Source organism: Periplaneta americana, chromosome 14 (assembly GCF_040183065.1).
Source record: "Periplaneta americana isolate PAMFEO1 chromosome 14, P.americana_PAMFEO1_priV1, whole genome shotgun sequence".
Taxonomy (NCBI): domain Eukaryota; kingdom Metazoa; phylum Arthropoda; class Insecta; order Blattodea; family Blattidae; genus Periplaneta; species Periplaneta americana.
In genome coordinates, this window is record NC_091130.1 from 70,618,448 (window position 1) to 70,640,953 (window position 22,506).

A 22,506-nucleotide genomic window follows, 5' to 3' on the forward strand; every position below is an offset into this window, starting at 1 on the left:
ATTCACACTGCAAATGGGTAAATACCCGGTGGCAGTGGTAAGTAATTACACTCATTAATGACAATTAATAAATACTAATAATTAATAGTATAATAATAATATAATAATAGTAATAATAATAATAATAATAATAATAATAATAATAATAATAACAACAACAAGGAGCATCCTAAATTAAATGAAGCACGATCGCTTAAAATAACAATTAAAGTAGGCTAAATCTAATTTGTATCTTAACCCTAAGCTTCAACTAAAACCCACGAGTATGATATGTTCATACATGCACAAGTACCTTTCAGCACTACACTCATTTCGCTGTCAACTCACTCACTGCACTGGAACTACGACACATTTCACTGATGCATCCTGATTTCACTAACACTTCAAAAACATTTCACTGTTCAAATATTTTGCACTACCACTATAAACTATAAAACTTCACTGACATAACACACTTCTTCACTGATGCAATACTTCAAATAACAAAACATCAATTACATCCTTTAAATAGTGTGTATAATATACTACCGTCTATTAGTAAAGTCCTTAAGCCTATTTTTAAATACATTTTTGATTATTGGTAAAGCCTTTAGTAAGTCTGCAGGTAAAGCATTCCAGTCTCTGTTAGTACGATTGAGAAAAGAAAATTTTCCAGTGACAGTCGCCTGGCTTCTTTCCCTCAATGTATATGAGTGGTCGTTCCTTGAAGAGTAATTTGGTCTCCAGGCAGGTTCAGCTCTGTATGTTTTGAATATTGTGCATAATCGAATTCGCGTTCTCCTGTCCGTGAGTGTGTCCCATTTTAATGGTGAATTATTACAACAACGCTTGAGAGCTCGTTTTTTAATCTTTTCCAATGTCTTAATATATTCTAATCTGTAAGGATCCCAAAATGCAGCATCATATTCCATTACTGGACGAACTAGTGACTTTTATGCAATCTCTTTGAATTTATCAGAGCCTTTTCTTAGTACCCTCATCACAAACTGTAACGCTGTCAATGCTTTTCCCGCTGTGTCAGTAACGTGTTCCCCCTAGCCGAGATCGCTGTTAAATGTTATTCCTAGTATTTACATTTGTTAACTTCTGGAATGGTTTCACCCCCTAACATATGCATTAACCTCTTAAATATGCATACACACACACACACACACACACACACACACACACACACACACACACACACACACAACCGGTCAGAAGTTTTCGATCACCTATCATAACTATGGATTGTGGCTAAAACAGGGATTTCGTTTTAGAATATTCTGTCATATCGTAATGCTAGAGAGAGAAAATATTTATTTTGTTGGTCTATTTAGTTTTTCCAATGTGTTTGTACATTGAAATAAAGTATATAGTTGTTTTCATAGCTGATAAAAAACTTTTGATCGGTAGTGTACAAAATGTTGATCTTTGGTTACAAATAACTTGAAATGCATTTATATAATGGTAGCATATGATTTGCAACTAAAGAATAAAACATGCAAATATGCTAAAATCCGCCTTCTAGTTATGAGTTATAGTACAGGGACTGCCTTCCTGCTCTGAAATCAGAGTGTATTGCAGAGTAACTGGATAGTCTGTAATAGGATTAGAATTGTGACTTGTTGCTCCTGTCTCAGTGTTTATACATTTACACATAAAACATGCCTATATCTAATATAAAACACTTTAATATTGTAATTCATTAAAATTCTGTAACGAATTCTGAAACGAATCAAAGTTTATTAAGCTTCCAGAAAACTGAATAACAATTGACGAATAATAATTACATTTTGCAAGGTGATGATAGTGTTAAGACTTGTGTAATGATGTCAACTTTTCTGTTTATTACGAATTCAGCTATTGGGTACTGCATCGTTTTTAATTCACATTTACTATGTGTCGACACTATCATCTTCATTATCATTTGTTATGGCCGTTGAATATATAACTGCCATGTGGAATGAGGTTGTTGTGCCATGGATAAAAACAAAAAGTAATGTAATGTTTACTTTCTTTTGAACAAAATGCAATTTAAGCTTCGGAAATTCTATTAAAAAATTTGTTCTTTTACTGAATGGTCATCCAACGAGAACTCCGTTGTGTGGTTAGCACGATTTCCCTCCCAGCCATTATAGTTGGTTTTCGTAACCGGATTTTGCTATTTGTCGCAACTCACATTTCATCACGATTCTAGGTGGCCACTTCCCATACACTGGCCGAAATTTCATGGGAAAATTTCTTCCCCATGAGTAGTCGAACCAGCATGCATTCCATAATGTGAAAGCACAGTACCTTAGACCTGTGGTTCTCAACCTTTTTAGAGACAGCAGCCCGGTAAATTCTTTACTGTAAGACGAGGGCCTGGTCTCAACAAATTTACTCGTAAATACCCTTCCAATTTTTTTAAAGTTCATATATTTAACTAACAGTTATTAATAATTAAGTATAGCGTAATCTTGAGACTTAAAGGGTGCTATTCATAGACATTTCGCTGCGCTACAAGTGTGCTAAACTAGCCCGGGCTATCAACTGGTTACTTGTACAGGATTCTTATCATATGTATATCATATCTTATTGCTAGCACTGGTTTATGAATACTAAAGATGTTAGTTCGCTGATCATCCACCGGAAGCCCGCACTAAGAATGTGAATATAGCTCAAAGAGTTGTTCACTACGAAAATGGTGTGACATGTTGACAAATAATTTAATTAATTATCAATCACTGGATTAATGAAATTTTGTAGCATGTTACAGTTTCTTCAGTCTAACATTAATTTATGCTCATTTTCATCGACATTTTATCCCTTTCTGACCACCAAAAATCTATAAAATTGATGACATTGATCATTGTATTATTAAATTGATTTTAATGATGTTTGTTTAAAAAAGAAAAGGTAATGGGAAGAATGATTATGCACTGTAACTCACCACAGAAGTGAGCTGAGCAGGAGAAGCAGAAGGATGTAAATATGTCTGCAAAACACTTATCACACATACATGTGACCATCGTTTTATATGCAATGTATGTAATTTTGTATATAAAAATGTATGAATATTTCAATTCTAAACATTAGTCCCAATACTAATTAATATTATGGATTTAAAAACGCAGTAAATTACCACAGCAATAATGATAAGTTACTGAAAAAGTAAACCTTAGTGTATAATTTATTTTTTATTATAACTGAGAATTTTTTAAGGATTTAGTGAGGTTAATGAAACTTTGTTGCTGTTTTCTGTCCGTTAGCTTGATAATTCTGGGATCAATTGAAGTGATAACCAGAGATGGTCAGAAAGTTGTAGGCGGTTCCTCTGTTTCGTTTTAAGCACTGCCATGACAGAAAACGCAGTTTCACGAAAATATGTGGTAAAAAAACAAAGAAGAAATCTGATTGCTATTTCATGTAAATTTGGATAGAGACAATCTCGATCTGTGCTTTTCGACACAGTCATGAAAATTATTCATCTAAGAATATTTCCACTGTAAAATATTTATTTGTGAAAAATGCTTAGAAAAGTAAAATTACAAATTCCAGGAGAATATCTCTCGGCCCAGCATAAATGATGCCACTGGCTGGTACCAGGCTGTGGCCTGGCAGTTTAGAAACACTGCCTTAGACCATAGTGCTATTTTTTGTCATACAAAATAATAATTATGGTAAATTGTGAAGTCAGCAGTCAGCTGGTCTGCCTTTGCCCTTTACAGGCTGTTGCGGGCATGCAATATCATCAGAGTTAAGGTGTCTATAAGCCAGTCTGAAGTCTGATTAGTGTAATATGTGACTAGTCGATGATGTATGTAATGAAGGGGGAAAAAGAACTGGTCACTACCCCCATTATCTCGTGCCTTAGTTGACTTATGAGTGATGCCTTATTGGTGTCACTTATATGGTTCAGACCTGTCTTTGGACAGTTGACTAAACAACAACTACAAGCCAGAAAGTCTATTCCCAATGGAGTCATGGATTCCTTCTATTAATATGAGGGTGGACCCAAAAGTAACTGGAACTGAACTGTTGCGCACGCATGCTTTGTAGTTACGAGTTGTGCTGTTAGGTGATGTTAGTTTGGGGTCTCCTGCAACCGTTAGTGAGATGGCATCAGTCTGAATTAAGTGGTTTGTTTGTGGTGCTGTGTTTGCATTCTTGTTTCAACCATTTGGTGATTAGTGAGATGGCTGACCGCAAGGAACAAAGAGTGTGTGTGAAATTTTATTTTCTGTTAGGGAAAACTGCAGCCGAGACCATTGGGATGCTTCGGCAAGCCTTTGATGATGATGCTTTGGGGAAATCACAGGACTAAGAGTGGTTTTCCCATTTCAAATCTGGCAATATGTCAACTGAAGACATGCCACACCCCAGGCATCCTTCGACAGGAAGAAATGACGAAAACATTGCCAAAATCAAATGTGCAATTGATGAAGATCGTCGAAAGACCATTGACGAAGTTTCTAAGTAAACGAACCTCTCATGGAGCTCGGTCTATTGAATTTTAACCGAAGAGTTACACATGAGACGGGTGTCTGCAAAATTTGTTCCTCGCTTGCTCACAGATACCAAAGAGAAAACCGCGTGAGAGTTTGCCGCGACTTGAAGAGTGAAGTGCAGAATGACCCGAATTTTCTTAAAAGAATTGTGACTGTGGATGAGTCTTGGTGCTATGGGTATGATCCAGAATCAAAGCAAGCATCGAGCCAGTGGAAAACTCCAAATTCACTACGACTCAAGAAAGCACGTCAAGTGTGATCCAATGTGAAAAAAAATGTTGATTTGTTTTTTTTTTTTTTTTATGTGAATATCATTGTCCACAAGGAGTTCGTTCCACCAGGACAAACAGTGAACCAACATTTCTATTTGGATGTGTTACGAAGATTACGGGTGTGCGACGAAAACGGCTCGAAATGTGGAGAAATGGGAACTGGTTGCTTCACCACACAGTTCTGACGGTCCGACAGTTTTTGACAAACAACATGGTGCTTGTGCCTCATCCACCCTACTCACCTGATCTGGCTCTGTCGAACTTTTTTTGTTTCCATGGATGAAGAAATGCCTGAAAGGAAAGGGATTCAGTGATGTGGATGATGTCAAAGAAAATACGCTAACGGCTTTGAACAATATCCTGCCTCAAGAGTTGCAGCACTGTTTTCAGCAGTGGCAAAAGCATTGGGACAAGTGCATTAATGCACATGGACAATACTTTGAAGGGGACTAAAGTACTGTGAATGTAGAGTTCAATAAAAAAAAACTGGTTATTTTTGGGTCCCCCCTCGTATAATCCTTCTGGCCGTGCTGTGGTCCTGGGTTTTACTCAGCCTGTAACAAAAATAAGTACTAGTATGTTTCCTTGGGAACAAAGGCGACCAGCAGTAGGACATTTCTATTGCTTCCTAGTGCCAATTGTCTCGTCGCCCTAAGAATCTTTTGGGGTCTGTAAAGGGATGGCTTTGCTTTGCTATAACTTCTGTTATTTTAAAATGTAAAGCTATTGAAAATTGTAAGAACAGTTTGTAATTAACAGAGAGCCATCTCATACATTTTGTACTTTACACGGAATTTCGAAGTGCAAGAATACCATAACAGCTTGTCTTGTTTCTTGCTTTTAGCATGGAAACGATTTCACCTTGCCTCTGTGTATTTCTGTTACTGTATTCAGAATTTTGAGTTATTTAAGATTTCAGTGAAGCTGTTTTCTTTCTTCATATTTACTTAATTTCTTGTTTGCTACCTTCTGAGGGGATCTTATATTCAGCATTCTAATCGCATGTACATATTTGAGAGATTCAGTTCCAGTATGGTAAACTTCACAAAAAGGGTATGTTTGTGTAAAATATATGAAAATAGGATTGTGCTACGATAGGTCACATTATTGCTTTTGCTCCAAGTATGTGGTTTTTCGTACTTGATCTTCGTAGTCATATACATAAGTGTTACCCTCAACTATGTTATTTTTTTTCAGTGCACTGGACAAAAATGAGTACAATCACATCACAGCCACTTATTTTCTACTGGCTGAGCGAAAACTTCGACTTCATCGCCAAGAGCAGGCTCAGGCACAACAAAGGCTGAGATTAGGACAGTGTCTTCCTGAACTTTCTCCATTAACACCTGGGTATGAACAGCAATTATTGATGTCGAAAAATGTGTTGGAAACACTTTCACATATTTCAATTATTGACAGTAATAGTGATAACCATTATTATCGCTGTTAAAACATAAGGCAATGTGTTGCTAGTACATTGTGTATATTTTATTATTTTTTTACCCATATGATGTTGAATGTTTATTTAACATTAGCACATACAGTGAAGCTTCCCTCTATTGTTTCCGTTTATATTAGTTTGATGGATGTTACATTCAGTTTGTAGAGTCGTGAAAAATTAATCCACGTAAAAATGTTAAATTATATTGCATTGGTAGGGGTGTAATTTTTTGGTATAAACGAAATACGCGAAATGTTTGAAAACTTAATTTATATTCGCAAAAAATATAAATCTCGCAAAGATAATTAAGAAAATGAATGACATTTAACTGTGAACTGTTGCGAAATCTAATTATTTCAGTGAAATACCCTCCTAGTCACGAAATTAGTACTTGAAAACATGTTTTTTTTCTTACGAAATATTCACGAAAACAAACAGATAATCCTTTCAAATAAAATAAAAATTGAATTTAGCTAAAACATTTTTGCAGAGACTGAAGAGTTGGCATACTAGTTCTAATTTACACACTCTTTGAATCAGACAAGGATCACAATAGTTTGCTTCAACATGTCTTCGAGTTTTTCGTTTTCTGTCTCAAATTTAATATTGATAGTGACGAGAATTTTGACATAAGAGTATAAAGATATTTTATCTGACTGACGAGTTCGTTTGTAATGTTCAAATGTTGAAACTATTCTCAATCTTTATATTCAAGAGCATAATTAAGTGCTGTAATCCAGTATAAGATTTGCTGCTTAAGATCAGATTGAACTGCTCCAGTTTGTGGATTGGTCAGTGTACTTTTCAGTACAATCCATCAATCAAACATTCTGATGAGGGCAGATAAACACAACACATAAACGAAATAGAATATGTTCAAAACCAAGCTCTCAGACTCATTACTGGTGGAATCAAAACAACTCAAATAGATTCTATGAGATTCCTCACTGATATTAACAGCATCAAAATGACAATAGAAGAAAAAGCACTAATTCAATATGAAAAACTTATTAGATTACCAGGAAACAATTGGTATTCATACAGTCCTCACTATAGATTGAAAACTCAAAAAAGTTTCATATCCATTGTTCAAGAATTAAAACAGAAAATCAATATCCCGAATTTAAAAGAAAACCTACAAATTAAACCAAACCCTTTAACTCTATTAAATATAGAATATAATCTAAATTTAACAGAAGAAATACTAAAATCAGAAGTAAACACTGAAATACTAAAACAATTGTCTTTAGAGACAATTAATATTAGGTACCCTTCACAAAACTGGCTTCATTTATACACTGACGGATCCTTGATCTCCAGAGAACAAGGTGCCGGAGCAGGTGTTATGTGCTGTCTCTTCTCACTTTATAGATCACTTGGGTATGGAACAATAAGTTTTGATGGAGAAATCATTGCAATAAGTGAAAGTCTCAGGAATCTTCTATGCCACATCAATAAATTTAAAAATGCAGTTATATTGTCAGACTCCAAAGCAGCTATTCTATCAATAGTCTCTAAACACACACTTTCATCTCAAACAGCAGAAATAACTAAAATGCTCTCTCAATTAATATCACTCAATAAAAAATTGTATTCCAATGGATACCATCCCATTGTGGAATCCTGGGAAACGAGAATGCGGATGCTTTAGCAGAAAAGGGCAGCACTGCTACTTACAGACCTGTTACTAAATCTACGTATTACTCTGTGAAAAGATTTATTAAATCTACATACTTAGACTTCAACAAACAAAATTTGATAACACAATCTCAAGGGAAAAAATAGAACTCTCTGCATCAAAATCCACAGTTAATTCCCAATTTACCACGAAAATTGTCTGTAGCTGCATTTAGATTGGCAACAGGCCATGATTGTTTGGCCAAACACCTGCATAGAATTGGAATATATCAGTCCCCTAACTGCCCATTATGCAACTCAAACCAAGAAATGGATTCGGAACACCTCAAAATCTGTGCTTCATTGGCTGGCCATGATAATATCTTTGAAAAATATTGGAGTGCAAGAGGTCAAATGACTTTATTGTCAAACGCCTGGCATTAGAAAACAACAACATATTTGCACGAAATATTCTCCGAAATCATAATAAAATAAGCACTGAAAGAGGTAAGATAATCATTAATCACCACAAAATCACATCCCTGTGCATCGGTTATACCTCATTATATCACATTACCATAGCAACTGTTCAGAATTCTTGGTCGTCAATAAGTGTTCCTTGAACAATCTTTTTATAGAAATTAAAATGCAGAAATCTGGTGATATGTTTGTAACTTGCAGTACACTTGTTACTTGGATCTTAGACAGGCTGGGGTTGGTTTATTAAGGGCATGAAGAGAAAAGAGCGACTTTGTTATCATGTTTTGTGTAGTGGAATATCATGTAGCATTCAGCTCTTAGCAACAGCATAACAAATCTTGTTAGATTGTTCACATATGTACTACAGGATCGCAACAAGAGACTAAGGCCTATTACACACTTGAAGAGAACTTGCTAGTGAGAAATGTGATGCGAGAAAAATCAAAGATTGATAACATGGATTCAAATGGACAAGTTTCTCGCTGGAATCGGTAGCTCAGCAAATTTTCTTGACACATTTATCAAAGATGTTTGACATTTATACTGTTTATGATGACTGAATGTAGAAAAAGACGAAGTAATATCACAGGTGGCAGTGAATTGTATTGTTTTGATTGACAATGAGGAAAGATGGCTGATAATTGCAATCAGACACTTATCGAATTTGTACAATGTCACCCATAGGTCTATTTATATGATACACGGGATGAAAACTATAAAAACACGAAACTTAAAGAAGAAATCTGGAGACAAATATCAGATGACCTGAAAATAAGTTGGGCTGTATTTTATTTTTATGAGATTTAATAATATTAATTATAACATTTGAAATAATGTATCTACATGTCTTAGCAGTTTACATGATTTTAATCAGAACATAGCAAAGAATCCTCTATCATATCATGAATGGTAAGAAAACTGAGGTCTCTTCAACCTGAAATAACGCCTAAACATATCATCATCCAAATCAAAATCATTGACCAAAACTCGCCCTTATCTTCGTGAGATACAATATGATTTCTAGATATTTCTGGCTTTAATTTTAGACCTTCCTTTTCTTTTCATTAACAAAATATGCTCATATAACTTCATTTCGTCATCATCTGAAGATTTAGATTCAACATAGTTGCATTTGTACATCATTTGTAAAGTACTACAATATGTTTAAATACATAACCTGTACTGTTTCTCCCAACGAGTGATTACCACAATTAGAAAAATACTCTCTGCATGAAGGCAGTGCATAGATTATCATAGCAAGAACTCACTAAATGTGTAGAGAAGGGCTCTTTGCCTCTTTCTCGCTAGCGAGATCTCTTTAAGTGTGTAATGGGCCTAACGTAGCTAATTGTTGCCTGTCATCACTCTCCAACACTGTGCAGTTTGCTGATGTAACAATACTAGCGTTTCAATAGCACGATTTTGTGACAGCAGTCATGAAAGGATAATGTTGTTACACGAAAATACCTAAGTCATCATTTTTCTCCCCATTTTCGTTCCTTGTACTTCACTTTTTCTGTTGTAACATCGTCTTTACTTTGCTTCATCCAGATTAATATTGCTGGTAAGGTCCTCATTCATAATTATTGTTTTCTTATTATTTTTCTGTTTTGCTTGTTATTATACTTAATACTGTCCCCTGCAGTCTTCTTGTTTTCTGCATCTTATATCCTCTTGTGTTCTGTGAAACAAGTGAGGACTTTACAAAAGAGAGAAAAATGATAACACACATACAGCACAGTCACATTGACAAAAATTGCAGAAAATATACGAACTAACTTATCTTCTCTTTCGCTAAGGATGTAGACAACTACTGAAGCACTTAGGCACGAATCACCCATTGTGCAGCCCACAAACTAGAAATCAGTCCAGAAGACCACAGTGGATAACCGGTGCTGCTGGGTTTGATTTCCTGAATTTACTTGGGAGACACCATGTGTGTCCCGAGGTATCAATGCCTGATATGGCTTAAACTTGGATAATCCAGCAGAATGTGAGGTGATGACTCAATATTCATTCCACAGTTCTTACAAGTTGGGTCCTCTGTGAAACCCATTTCTTGTAGATGCTTATTCAGAATGCAGTGTCCAATCAGAATTCCAGTTGCCCATCTTAAGCTTCTCTTTTCTAGAGTTAGGAGTTGTTCAATTAGGACTTTGACGTATCTTATAAAGCCTGTTTGATTATATGAGTACACTTAGGGATACTGACACAAAGTTCCGGGCCATAGCATTGGATAATTTTGATAGTAGTTCCACTCTCGGCTAGCAAATCAGTTTGTCCATTACCACATGCCACATTGTATCCTGAGACTCAAATGAGCTGTTCTTTATTGTTTCTCGATAAGATTTCCAGGCTGTGCCTGCCATCAAGTTTTACTGAGGTCTGTGTACTATCTGTGCAGTTACTCCTGCTTGCAATGTATGATTCTTGTGGAAGTTTTAAGTGATAGTTTTATATAGCTCACTGTTTTAGTATTAGTGATAGTTATAGTAATTAGTAGAGCCCAAGTGTTTAGACATTTATAACAGTTAAAATAGGCAGGCAAGAAAAGCAATAAAAAAAAAGAGGCACAAATTTTGAAAAAGGCAATATAAATTTTAAATAAATAAATAAATCAATCAGTCAATGTATCCAGCTGTTTGCCGACAACATAAAGTCCACTACAGTATATACTGTAAATAAAGTCCAACTATATAAATTTAAAAAATGTATAGGCCTAATATATTTTAGCGATAAATTTAAATTATATCAACAACTCACATTTTTACTTCGTAGTTGACACTTGTGGACTTATAAAATACTTGTTTTTCGTGATTAACTGTCTTTTCACAAACCTTACATAACAAAACCATTCCATTGGTTGAAAACATGGGCACCAAATTCGCTAACATAAGCATGAGTCATGAAGTTTACTTTTCAATGGTTTACTGAATTTAGGCATTGTACTTTTGTCACTCGACACGCTGATTGTTGATATCGTGAAGACATGGCATTATATTTGTAACTGTGGATTGTCGATCATTATTCATACTACACCAATAGTATTAAAGCAGGATAATTAGCAGATTAAGCATTGAAATAAATTACATTTATTGACTATTCTCAGTAAAGTGAGTAATTGTTTTATATATTTAAATTTCTTACACATTACATTACAATTCATTAGAAAATTGCAAATAAACAAGAAATCTTGCTTTAAAATTGTAAAAAAAGGGATTTATTATTGAACTGATAAGAAACACCTTAAAAAGACAAAGTGGGCAAAATAAAAATTGGTCCTATCACTTTGATTTACTCCAGATCACATTTATATCTATGGAAATAATGATTTACTTCCACCTAGTAAAAAGGCATTTTGCCAAACACCCAGGCTCTGAAGAGGATGAAGATGGCAGACATAAGTTTCAACTACTTGCTCTTCCTTTGAAATGCAAAGTACCAACAAAACAGCGCCTATTAGGCACTATATTTCGGTAAAAGAGAGTGAAAACTGAAACAGTAAAATTAAATTTTCTTTAGTATCTTACGAGGTTTTAAGTTTTTTAATATGTATACTCGGTGAGGGAAGTGAGATGGTATGCACCGGTATGGAATACCGCCATTGGTTTCTATGGCCAGAAGACATGCTGTTAGTGAAAAATGACATACAGTCATGAAAAAATATGATCAGTAAAAATTTGTTTATACATTTCTTCACAACAAAGAGCACTATCTGTTTGTTTCGTAAATCTAAACCACAGCCTTCAGGAACTGTATTCAACATGTATTTAGACGTGTTTATTTGGTGAGTCAACATCTGAAATGCTTACAATGGTGGTATTTCAAGTATAGAAGGCTGTGGTCTGTAGTTTGTGGTGGCCATTGTTGCCAATTTAATGACTGTCATTTTTGTTGTTGTTGTTGCACTTTTTATTTATAATTAAGTAAGGCTCTTTGAAGTTTTAACATTATTTTAAATAGGTCTCAATGGACATTGCAAAATAAATTAACAAATAACTGAAGTAACTTGAAATTATTTTATTAAGAAATTTAATGTGTTGTGTAAGCTCCAAAGATTCGTGTTACTGACTGCACGAAACAATTTATTGTATACATCATGTATGTGTATGTTGTAAGGTAGGGGATATTCCTTTTTTAAATAGAGGTATGCCAGGGGAAAATCTTGGGGTAGCATACCACCTCTGGTTTTTTCCCCACTTCCCTCACTGTGTATACTCCTTTTTCACAGTACTTTCAGAATTATAGGAGGTTTTCACTGTATATGCTTCTGCCATAAACAATTTAGAAGAAAATTGAAAACAATTGATTAGATTTTAGTAGAATATATTTAAATTTTCAGTATTTCTAATATCAATGAAATGCTTCACTTTCACTCTCGGTATACAACTTTTTCATCAGAAATTGTTTGATGCACAAATGATTCAGTTGTGATTAGTTAAAACAGTTGTCTATGATCTTTCTTCTGAATAATATTGGAAAAGTTATAATCTCCAATAAATTATTATTTCAAAAACAGAATATTTCTTCCTCCCATGCTGCTTCTCAAATATTCTTGCATAATAATTTTATTGAGCGTAAGTAATTATTTGATTGGATCATTCATGCCAAATAAGGTAAGTGTTTGTTAGAAATTCCACGTATTTCAGTAAATATGCTTTCATTAGGGATAAATAACTAATTCAGTGTTTTCATCACATTTTGTATTTTTCATGTAAGTTCAGTCTTATGAAAAATGCATAGCGAAGCTCATGAGAGCACATTGTTGTCACAGCACCTCCTCTTTCTTACTGTCTTGTCTGTCTGCAATTGCACAACACTTAAATCATCATATTTATTATGTCACTATTTTCACTGCCTTCGGATAACTGCTGAGATAATTGGATGATATGAGTATAGGCTATATTAAACTTAGTCAATTAATGTATTATGTTGCTGAACTATGAACAAAACAGAACACAATGCACAGCACTCAGAACTGAATGTGGAATATAGGCATTTTGATCTGATACGAACTGTGGCAATGCTGAGTGCTTGTTCCTTTATGTCACCCTGGGTTATGAATTTTGGTTGGGCAAGGTGATGCCAAACGTCCACGCATTGTCATTCACAACCTTATTTCTCATATACTGTAGATTATAAACACTTAAAATCACATCCTCCTGCATAAGCTGAATCACCATTGTAGGAAACAACATGTGACCTCACAGTAGTACCTATCACTTTAATGCAATGGTTCTTTACAGTATTTGGCAAGACATTTTTCTAGTGAAAACTTAATTACAAAATTAAAAAAAAAAATCTGTAAAACGTATTTTGAAATAAGTGACAAGAGGATTCATCGACTCCTTATAGCAGTGGTCGTCAGCACTCACTGAAATGGGTAGAGTGCATGGAGGGTAAGGAAATATGCTCCGTCATGCACAAGGGATAGAAAGACAGCATTTACCTGCCAGCAGCCATGAATGCTCATTAGGGCAGTGTCTTGTTTGCGGGTAAGAGACACTAGCCCGAGAGTGCACTGTTCTGATGACCGCTGCCTTATAGTGTGAAATGTTTATTCTGTTCGTGATAGTGTGAGCATAATTGAAATTTTAAGGATGTGATTTGAAATAAAATTGTGATATTTCTTCTCATTTCTATCTTTATATTCCTCACATTTAAATTTTACCAAGGTGGAGGTTTCTCTTTAATTACTTCGCAATTGCTTTCTCATTCCATGAGACTTAGTTTCAAGACAAGAATGTATTTGATAGTCTACATGATGTCAATGAGTTTTTTGAAATTGTAATGAATAATAATATGTTCGTTACAAAAAACTGAATTCATTTGAAAATTAATACCACAATTAAGTACTTTAGAATTAGATTATGTTTAACTATTTCTGTTCCCCACATTTATTAATCACCTATTTACGTACGAATAACAATGGATTCATTATATCACAGTCATTTGTTTGCCCTTTATGTTTTATTATAGCTGACTGAATTCAAAACTACCTTGTTTTAAACATACTCGAAGACTATCATAATTTCAGTCATCCAAGGTGTACTGTAATTAATGACTTTACCATATTAACAGAAAAGATTACCAAATTTCTCGAATGTTAGGTGCATAAACATTTTATGTTAAAATGCATTCATAAGTTTTGTCACAAATATCAGGGATTTTTCATTCTCAAATTATAAATGGATCTCTCAGTATAAATTTTGGAAGTAATAGAACTTTGAGAGAATAGACACAGGTATAGAGATGAAAGGAAGGAAATGTATGTTATGTTATGTTATGTTATGTAATGTATCTAATGCTCTTGATTTAACAAAGAAGTCGTTTTCCTTCATGCTTCCCAATATTTCGACGTGATGTCTTGAGCTATTTGAAGGACTGTGCAGTTTGCCAGATGATCCATATCCATTTCCTGCTCCTGACAGCATAACAGACAATTTGTTGAAGTCATTATACTGATTCTGTGGAGATGTTTACTTAATCATGGCCAGTGAGTAGTCTCAACATAGCAACAGCAGATTTACGAGGAAGTTCCGGGATTAGATGAGTGTTTTCCAACAGATTTTTCCATTTGGTATTTTCACTTTCTGCTAATATTTTAATATTGTAATTGTGGTTGATCTTACTTTTGATGATTCATTTGACAGATTTAGATTTGTATCCTGTTCAATTTTTTCGCCAATCTATCAGCCCTCTCATTTCCATTTAGCCACAATGTGCAAGACTGAAGAATTATATGTTTATTTAGGTTTTGAATTTGTTTAATCATAGAATGTATTTATTTAATTTTTGGGTGATTTGTTGATGGTATTGCCTGGATACTGTTCTGGAGCCTGATAATATGAAAAAATGTTAAAAAATACAAACAGACAAAAAAAATTGAACGTTTTAAAGGGTAAACTTTCACTTGAGAAATTAAAAAAAAAAAAAAAAACAATGTTTTCAAAATTTTATGTGAGCCTAATTAACAAACATAATATTTGCGTAGGCTTCCGTGGCTGGTGAACATGGTGTGTGGATAAGCTTCAGGGCTTCTACCACGTTGTCTTGGTGTTATTGGTCGAAACGTCAGCCAATATCACCAAGACAACACGGTAGAAGCCCTGAAGCTTATCCACACACCAAACCTAATATTCCTTTAATTATATTCAATCTATATTCGCCCATATTAAATATACTCAATATATTAAAATCACCACACAAAGTATAATAAATAAATGAAAAGAATAACAAACAGTTAAACCAGTAGAAAAATCTGGATGGTTTTGCTATAAGTATATTTTATTTTTGTCCAGGAAACCTTACGCAAAGTCTGACAACAATCAGGAGCAGAATTGTCCTGCTCCTGTGAACCAGTCCTTGCTGAGTGTGAGAACACCAGGTGATGTTCCACAGGTAATGACATAATTACAATTGAACATAATTCAGGTCTTTGCCTAATGCCGTCTGTCTTATGTATTGTTCGATGAAAGAGTAATGGAACGGAGAAAAATTCTCTCCGGCACTGGGATTTGAAGTACTTCAGTACATTAAAATAATATATATGATATGCATAAATCACTTAGTGATTTAAGACGGCGCTTATTCCGTCGGATCCTGGCCAACTAGTCACTCATAACGAGTGCACCTCAGCACATATGTGGACTTCAGTCCTACGTTCATAGACATCTATGACGTAGTGCAGAGGGTGGCCACTAGAGGGAACCCAAGAGTTGGAACTTAAACTGAGACGATTCTGTCCGACACCGGGATGGGTATCTGGTGTGGCTTAGTGGATAAAGCATCAGCACGTAGAGCTGAAAACCCGGGTTCAAATCCCAGTGCCGGAGAGAATTTTTCTCCGTTCCGTTACTCTTTCCGAATATCTGCATGGAAATATCATATGTACTTCGGTACATTAAAATAATATTTATGTATTGTTGTTACTCATTCGACCAAAATGCCAACCTGTTCTGGTCTGGACTTGTGTAAGGAAAAGGGAAGTAATCTATTGTCAGTTAGTGCATTGACTATGTAAATTATACTTAATTTCATATAATAATCAAGTGTTTGATTTTAGTTCTTGTTCGTATAAGATTCCATTTCTTTTAATTAAGGAACATTATTCCTTTTCCGTTATTTTCTCATCTTGAATAATGCTTGAATATTTGAGTTTGATTTGGGACATTTTCAGTTGATTTAACGCAACAACTTACTTTTCTTGTATAGGTAAATATATTTTTGAATTGAAGTAGGTCTACTGCATACAAATTGAGGAAGTTGATGGAATATAAGATGAATATTTTTGATATTATTGTTTTGTTGGATGTAAACTTCCTAAGTTCCTGCTGGGGAGTGTTGTAAGCAATATAACATTCAGTGCAATGGAGAGAATAATGATGTAAATATAACGTTTTCAGTAGGCTTAAGTTATTGTGTATTATTACAGTATTAAATTACGTTTAATTTAATTTTTAGTAAATTCATAGTAGACATTGTTATTAATGTGAGATTTTTTTAATCTTCTAAGATTGATTCCCAACAGTATTCGTTATTTTTCCTAATTCTTAAAATAATTGAATCATTAAAATTAAATGACGCAAGTTAGTCATGATAAATTTACTTGATCCATTACATAATATACTAATTATATAAGGGAAATTACATATGACATATACGTTTGTGTTCTTTTCACCACATTTTTAATGTAATTTAATTGTTTGAATTTTCATACATGTATTTCAGAACTATCGAGCACGGAAATGCAGCATTGTACAGGAAGAAGAGGATGAAGATGATATGAGCAGTTGTTCAGGTCGTGAGGAACTTACTGCTCCTCACAATTCACTGAATCGCCGTGGGTCAAGGTCAGAAGGAAAACTGAATCTTGCCTTGCAAGAAAGGTTGGCAGAATCAGAACGACGCAAGGAGAAAGCCGCTGCTGGTACAGCTGGACAAAAGCCTCAAAATCAGACTGCCACTGGATCTCCAGGCATTCACAGAGTAGCTGCAAGAGATGACACAAGCTCTCCAACTGCACCTTCATGGGCCCCACCTGCTAAGAAGACATCACCTGGCAATAGCCTCGACATTCGGCCCAAATCTGCAGTGGAATCTGGATCTAAAGTTAATGTTCCTGCAGCATACATTCCTGGCAGTAATAAATGGAAAGTGGCTCCAAAGCAGTGTTTATCACAAACTGCGCATGCCCCCATCTCAAAGCCTCCTTCGTTACCAAGTGTCAGAGTTTCTGCAGTGTCTAATACCTCATCAACTACGTCCATCATTACAGAGTCTTCCACCATATCGATACCGGTCCACATGCCATCCTCACCTGGCACATCACTCCTTCCCAAATACAAGACCATGCCCTCTCCAACTCGACCTATGCACTCTGTTCTCAGCTCTCCACAGATAGCATTAAATGAAATCTTTGAGGAGGGAGATGGAGAAAATGTAGGTTCACGTCCAAACACAAGAGGGTTTGTTGCTCGCCAACAAAGCCAGTCACGTACTGGGGGCTATGATCAGCGTCGCAGCAAGTTCCACAAGACAAGGACAGCTTCATGCAGTTCTTCAGATGCAAGTGACGACGATAGTGAAAGTCGAAAGAAGAGGGCTCACAAATTGGGTGGGGATGGAAAATCTTTGTCACAGAGAAGAGATTCACATGATGACTCTAGTGACTCTCAGGATCCTGGAGGAAGTGGGGGAACAGGTGGAGGAGGTATCGGAGGAGGGGGTACACCGGCAGGTGGAAGAGAATGTGGGGGCAGACCCCCTGCCGGTGCAGGTGCTGGTGTAGCAGATGGTTCACGGACGTCTGGGGGGAACAGTTCTTCTGGAAGTGGTGGCAAGCGTCAGTGCAGTGAGGCAGCCCAGCAACCCCCTCTAAGTCGACGTCACAGGACTGGGAGGCGTAGGGCAGGTGAGACCAGACTGCGTGAAAGTCAGTCTCTGAATAGGATAACGGAAGTGCAGGAAGCTGAACACTCCTCTGTCACTTGTCACAGCCACACAAGCACCATCATGATAGCCACAACTACACGCTCGACTTCTAGTTCCTCATCCTCACCTAAAGTACGCGGATTTGGTGCAAGACTTCTGCAGAGCTGGTCTCTAGCAAGTTCTACAACCAAAAAAGCAACTGTAACTGAGGAGAAGAGTAGTGGTCATCAGTCTCCTGAGAAGAGGGAGTGTGGCAATGCCAAGGCAGAAACTGAGTTGCTGACAAATGAACAGGACAGCTCGAATTGTGTAGTGCAGTCGGGTATTGTTACCACAGGTCCTCATGTCTCTCCAGCAGCTTGTAACACTATTTCGAAAAGTGTCGAGTCAAACTGCTGTGCTGAAGAGAAAGAGAATTTCTGTCGTTCGAGCATGACAAAGAAGACTTCATCCATGACAGATAAGCAGAAAAGTGGTGGCAGTAAAAAGGGACGATTGTTAGGACGTTACTTTCAAGTTCATAAAAAACTTTGCCTCCCATTACCAGGTTTATTTAATCGTGGACGCTTGTATAAGGCTCAGTCTTGTGGTTCCATCGTTCGGGATCGTGTAGCACCGCCATCTCCAGCATCATTGCTGCTGTGCAGTGATGATAGATGGTGTCCCATTACCTCAGGAAGTGGAACCAAGATGGCAGGTTCCGATGATAACAGGCACATGGTAAGTAATGGCAATGTTGGTCATAAGGATGGTGATATTAATCAGAATTTGGGGCTTAGCAATGCTTTGATTGCAACTGATGGTATTATTCCTCTTGGCGCCACCTGCCCAGGAATAGGTATGTGCCATATCCACCTTGGAGATGCATCAAAATGCTGTAATCTTTGCTGACATGAAGAAAATTGCTTTGCAACATAACAGATTTCTTTTTTTCTAGCATTGGCTACACTAACAGTGAACTTTTGTACCAAGCAATTGAATTTAGAGCCAAAGGGAACATTAGGGCTTGGTTGCTAGGTTATAGTTGTAATTATAAAAACTTGTTTTTTGAATACAGTAAAAAAAATAAGTTTTTAGCCTGGGCAGTAGGAAAATTTAAAAACAGTTGGTTGTAATATAACTTAGAAGTATCTAGAATTTAGACATAGTACACATATGCACTCATTCTCTTTTGAACCGATTGTCATACTGTTTCTATCCTGAGGAAATTGAGGATTGAGATATTTGTTACACGTATTTTAACTAAATGGCATTGTCTATTCCTGAAATGATGTTTGGCAGTGCATTTGTTGCTTTTCATAATTACAAATGTTTATACATTGTTCAGTGTGCTTATTGAAGTTTCATTTTTTCACAGAGTAGTGTTTGTAATGATTCATAATGAACATCTGCTATGCATGAGATTTCATAGAAAATGAAGTGCTGCAGCACTTTAAGGGTTTGAATACATTTTAACTGTTTGCAGTCCAATTGCAGCTTGCAGTTTGTTTGATGGAGGACTGAAAAAGTTCGAAAATGTTTCCGAATTTTATTCTCTTACAACATAAAAAAATCTGTGTCCGTTAAGTTGTGTATCCCTTTTTTGTGATCTACACACACTTCATCTGTTCAAAAAATAATGTGTGCTGAACATGAAATTTCAGATGTTAATGGGCTTATTTCTTAAGCCAAAATAATGTAATTTTCATGATCTGTTTTTAACAGTTAGGTAAGGCTGTTTGTTTTGTTAGTAATGAAATACTCGTGAATCATTAGAAACATTTTTCTTTTTCGAATGTAAAGATTGTTCCTGCATCAGTCATATTTTTTCATTGTTTTTTTTTTTTATTAGAATCAAACTTCATAGTAATATTTAGAATTGTTCCTCCTTAGCGCATAATAGACCCCACATTTGTAAATGTTAGATCAAATATGACACCGTTTTAAGATAAAAATATATAAAATCTTGTATTACTTAGTTGGAAATGTATAGTGCATTAGTTACAGATACTGCTGTATCACTTAGATCTTAATCTGCAGTTGAACTTTTGTTTTAACGAGTCAATGTAGTATGTAAACTTTAAGTTATTTAAGGACGTCAGTTTGGAAGGTCATTGATAAAAAATACGTAATGCTAATATATTATATATTTTCCTTCTATTAAATGAGAGAGGCCTTCCTTTATAATTAACATACATTTTCCCTGACATGCTTCTTCCCTTAACATGTTCGTTTTCTTAGTACCATATTTACATGAGTAAAAAGTATATTTATTGAATCTAAGGTAATTTTCCGTCGGTAAATTTTTTTTATATTTTCTGCAAGATTCTATGAAGTTAATTTTCTGATACATTAATAGGTGCTAGTCAATAACATTTTATACAACATACAGAAATGAAAATTGGCTGATATATCGCCAAAGTAAATATTCTAGTGACAAGAACTTGTATTGTCTCTTGAAAAACTTTTGTATGCATTCCAGAATAATAAAATATCAGTAAAATGAAATTATTTTACATCTTCTGTCACTTTCATTTGTGTCTGTAAAGCTACATAATTAAAATGAAGAGTTCAAGTAAGAACTTCGATTGAATGTAAGACAAATTCATTTTTGTGTGTGACTACGATATTTGTAATAAATTTTGTAAGAAAATCATATTAACATTTCCCAAATTGTAATTTAGGAATTACAGATGATCTACAATGTGCTGTTCAGTGTATTTATTGAAGAATTGTGGACACAGATACAATAGAGTGTACTTTCAAAATTTTGCACTTTATATAATGTATTTAACTTTTCAGATTATATTGTTTAATAAATGTTCTTATTTTTATCTATTTAATTATGAGATATGAAAATAGTGCCAATAGTTTGTTACATGCAACATACTATATTACATTATTAAGGCAGAAGCTATATAATTATATTTTATCTTAAGACAACTTGCAACTCTTTTCAGCAAAAATCAGTCTTGCATTTGAATGAATGTGATAAAAATAATATTTATGAAACTTTGATGTATGAAGATTGATGACCTTGCACTAATTTAAAATTAATTTTGCTCAAGTTTGTACCTCTTTAAAGACAAGAGAATTATGGATATCTATAATTCGTGTTAAATATCTGTTGGTATATCTTATTTTCGATTTGTTGTTAATGATTATGTAAGTGGCTTGTCATAACGCAAAATAATTTATCATAATTCATAATGGTTTTCGTCCCATGATTAGATTTACAGCCTGCCACCAACAATGTTCTGCTAATGCAGCAACAAATTATGAATATGTTGGAACATTATATTTTACTTTTAAAATTCAGTCAGGGATATATTATAATAAATATATTATAGTTGTGCAGTAAAAAGATAAACTAACAACTATTACAAACATGAACATTTCAGCATATTAATATCAGTAAGCAGAAAAAAAAAACTCTTATCTTCAGACTGATATAACATGCACATACTAGTTATATTTCAAATTTTTTCGACAGCTTATACGTCTTAATTGTTTTAAAATGATCTCACTTCAGCATCACGAATAACTATTATTTTGCTGTTACCATTTATGAATACAATACTACACAGGTAGTCGTGTTTCAACATAATAAAGGAATGTCCTTGAAGTATTTTATGTACCGTCATTAAATTTGTGGATCTCATATATACAGTCATTGGAACCTCAGTTTAAGAAAGATGTACCAATAGTCTAATAGATATACAGTGAGTCTATTTTGCAATTTAATTTCTCATATAATGATAAAGATAGCTTATGATTAATGTACAGGTAGGAGGTAGAAGAGGTAATGTTTCTATTGTGGTAAAATATATAATTCAAAATTTCTCTTCCACTTAATGATGCACAGTCATATATGCTTGTAATGAAGTACAAACATCAATTTCCAATTTCATTTTAACATAATACTAAATATTTAGGATGAAGTACCAGTATTTACCTGAGTTAATTTTATATTTAACATGTATTAATGTACAGTATGTTATTTTTCAGTTGAATGTATTAAATTTCTTATGAAATGTATAATTCCAAATTCCCATTTAAATTTATTGTTCTTGGTTACAGAGAAATGCACTCTTCAAAAATATGTTTCAGAAAATAAAGTATTATTTTATTTTTGAAATAAATACTTGTTTTGGTAATTGTTTTACAACAATCATAGAACAAATTTCAACATATTGTCAGTTTGTAAAAGTAAATCCATGAAGTTATGTCGTATTTATTTATAAAACTGAGCAAGATTTAAATTAATCTTGAACTCAATAATAAGAATATATATTCCAAAACTTAAGTAATT

The 22,506-nt window shown here is 34.6% G+C and overlaps 1 protein-coding gene across 3 annotated transcripts in view; it reads left to right on the forward strand.

The window, feature by feature from the left end:
- Snrk (SNF related kinase) overlaps positions 1–22,506 on the forward strand; it is a 238,584-nt gene that overhangs the window by 196,685 nt on the left and 19,393 nt on the right. For 2 of the 3 annotated variants that reach the window (XM_069845545.1, XM_069845547.1), the window contains 3 exons: positions 5,942–6,094; positions 15,584–15,683; positions 17,013–22,254. In XM_069845545.1, the coding sequence (XP_069701646.1) occupies positions 5,942–6,094; positions 15,584–15,683; positions 17,013–19,106 (2,347 nt within the window). In that variant the 3' untranslated portion in view covers positions 19,107–22,254. Of the gene's footprint in view, positions 1–5,941; positions 6,095–15,583; positions 15,684–17,012; positions 22,255–22,506 lie in introns of those variants that run through there. The other variant, XM_069845546.1, reaches the window with a different exon arrangement.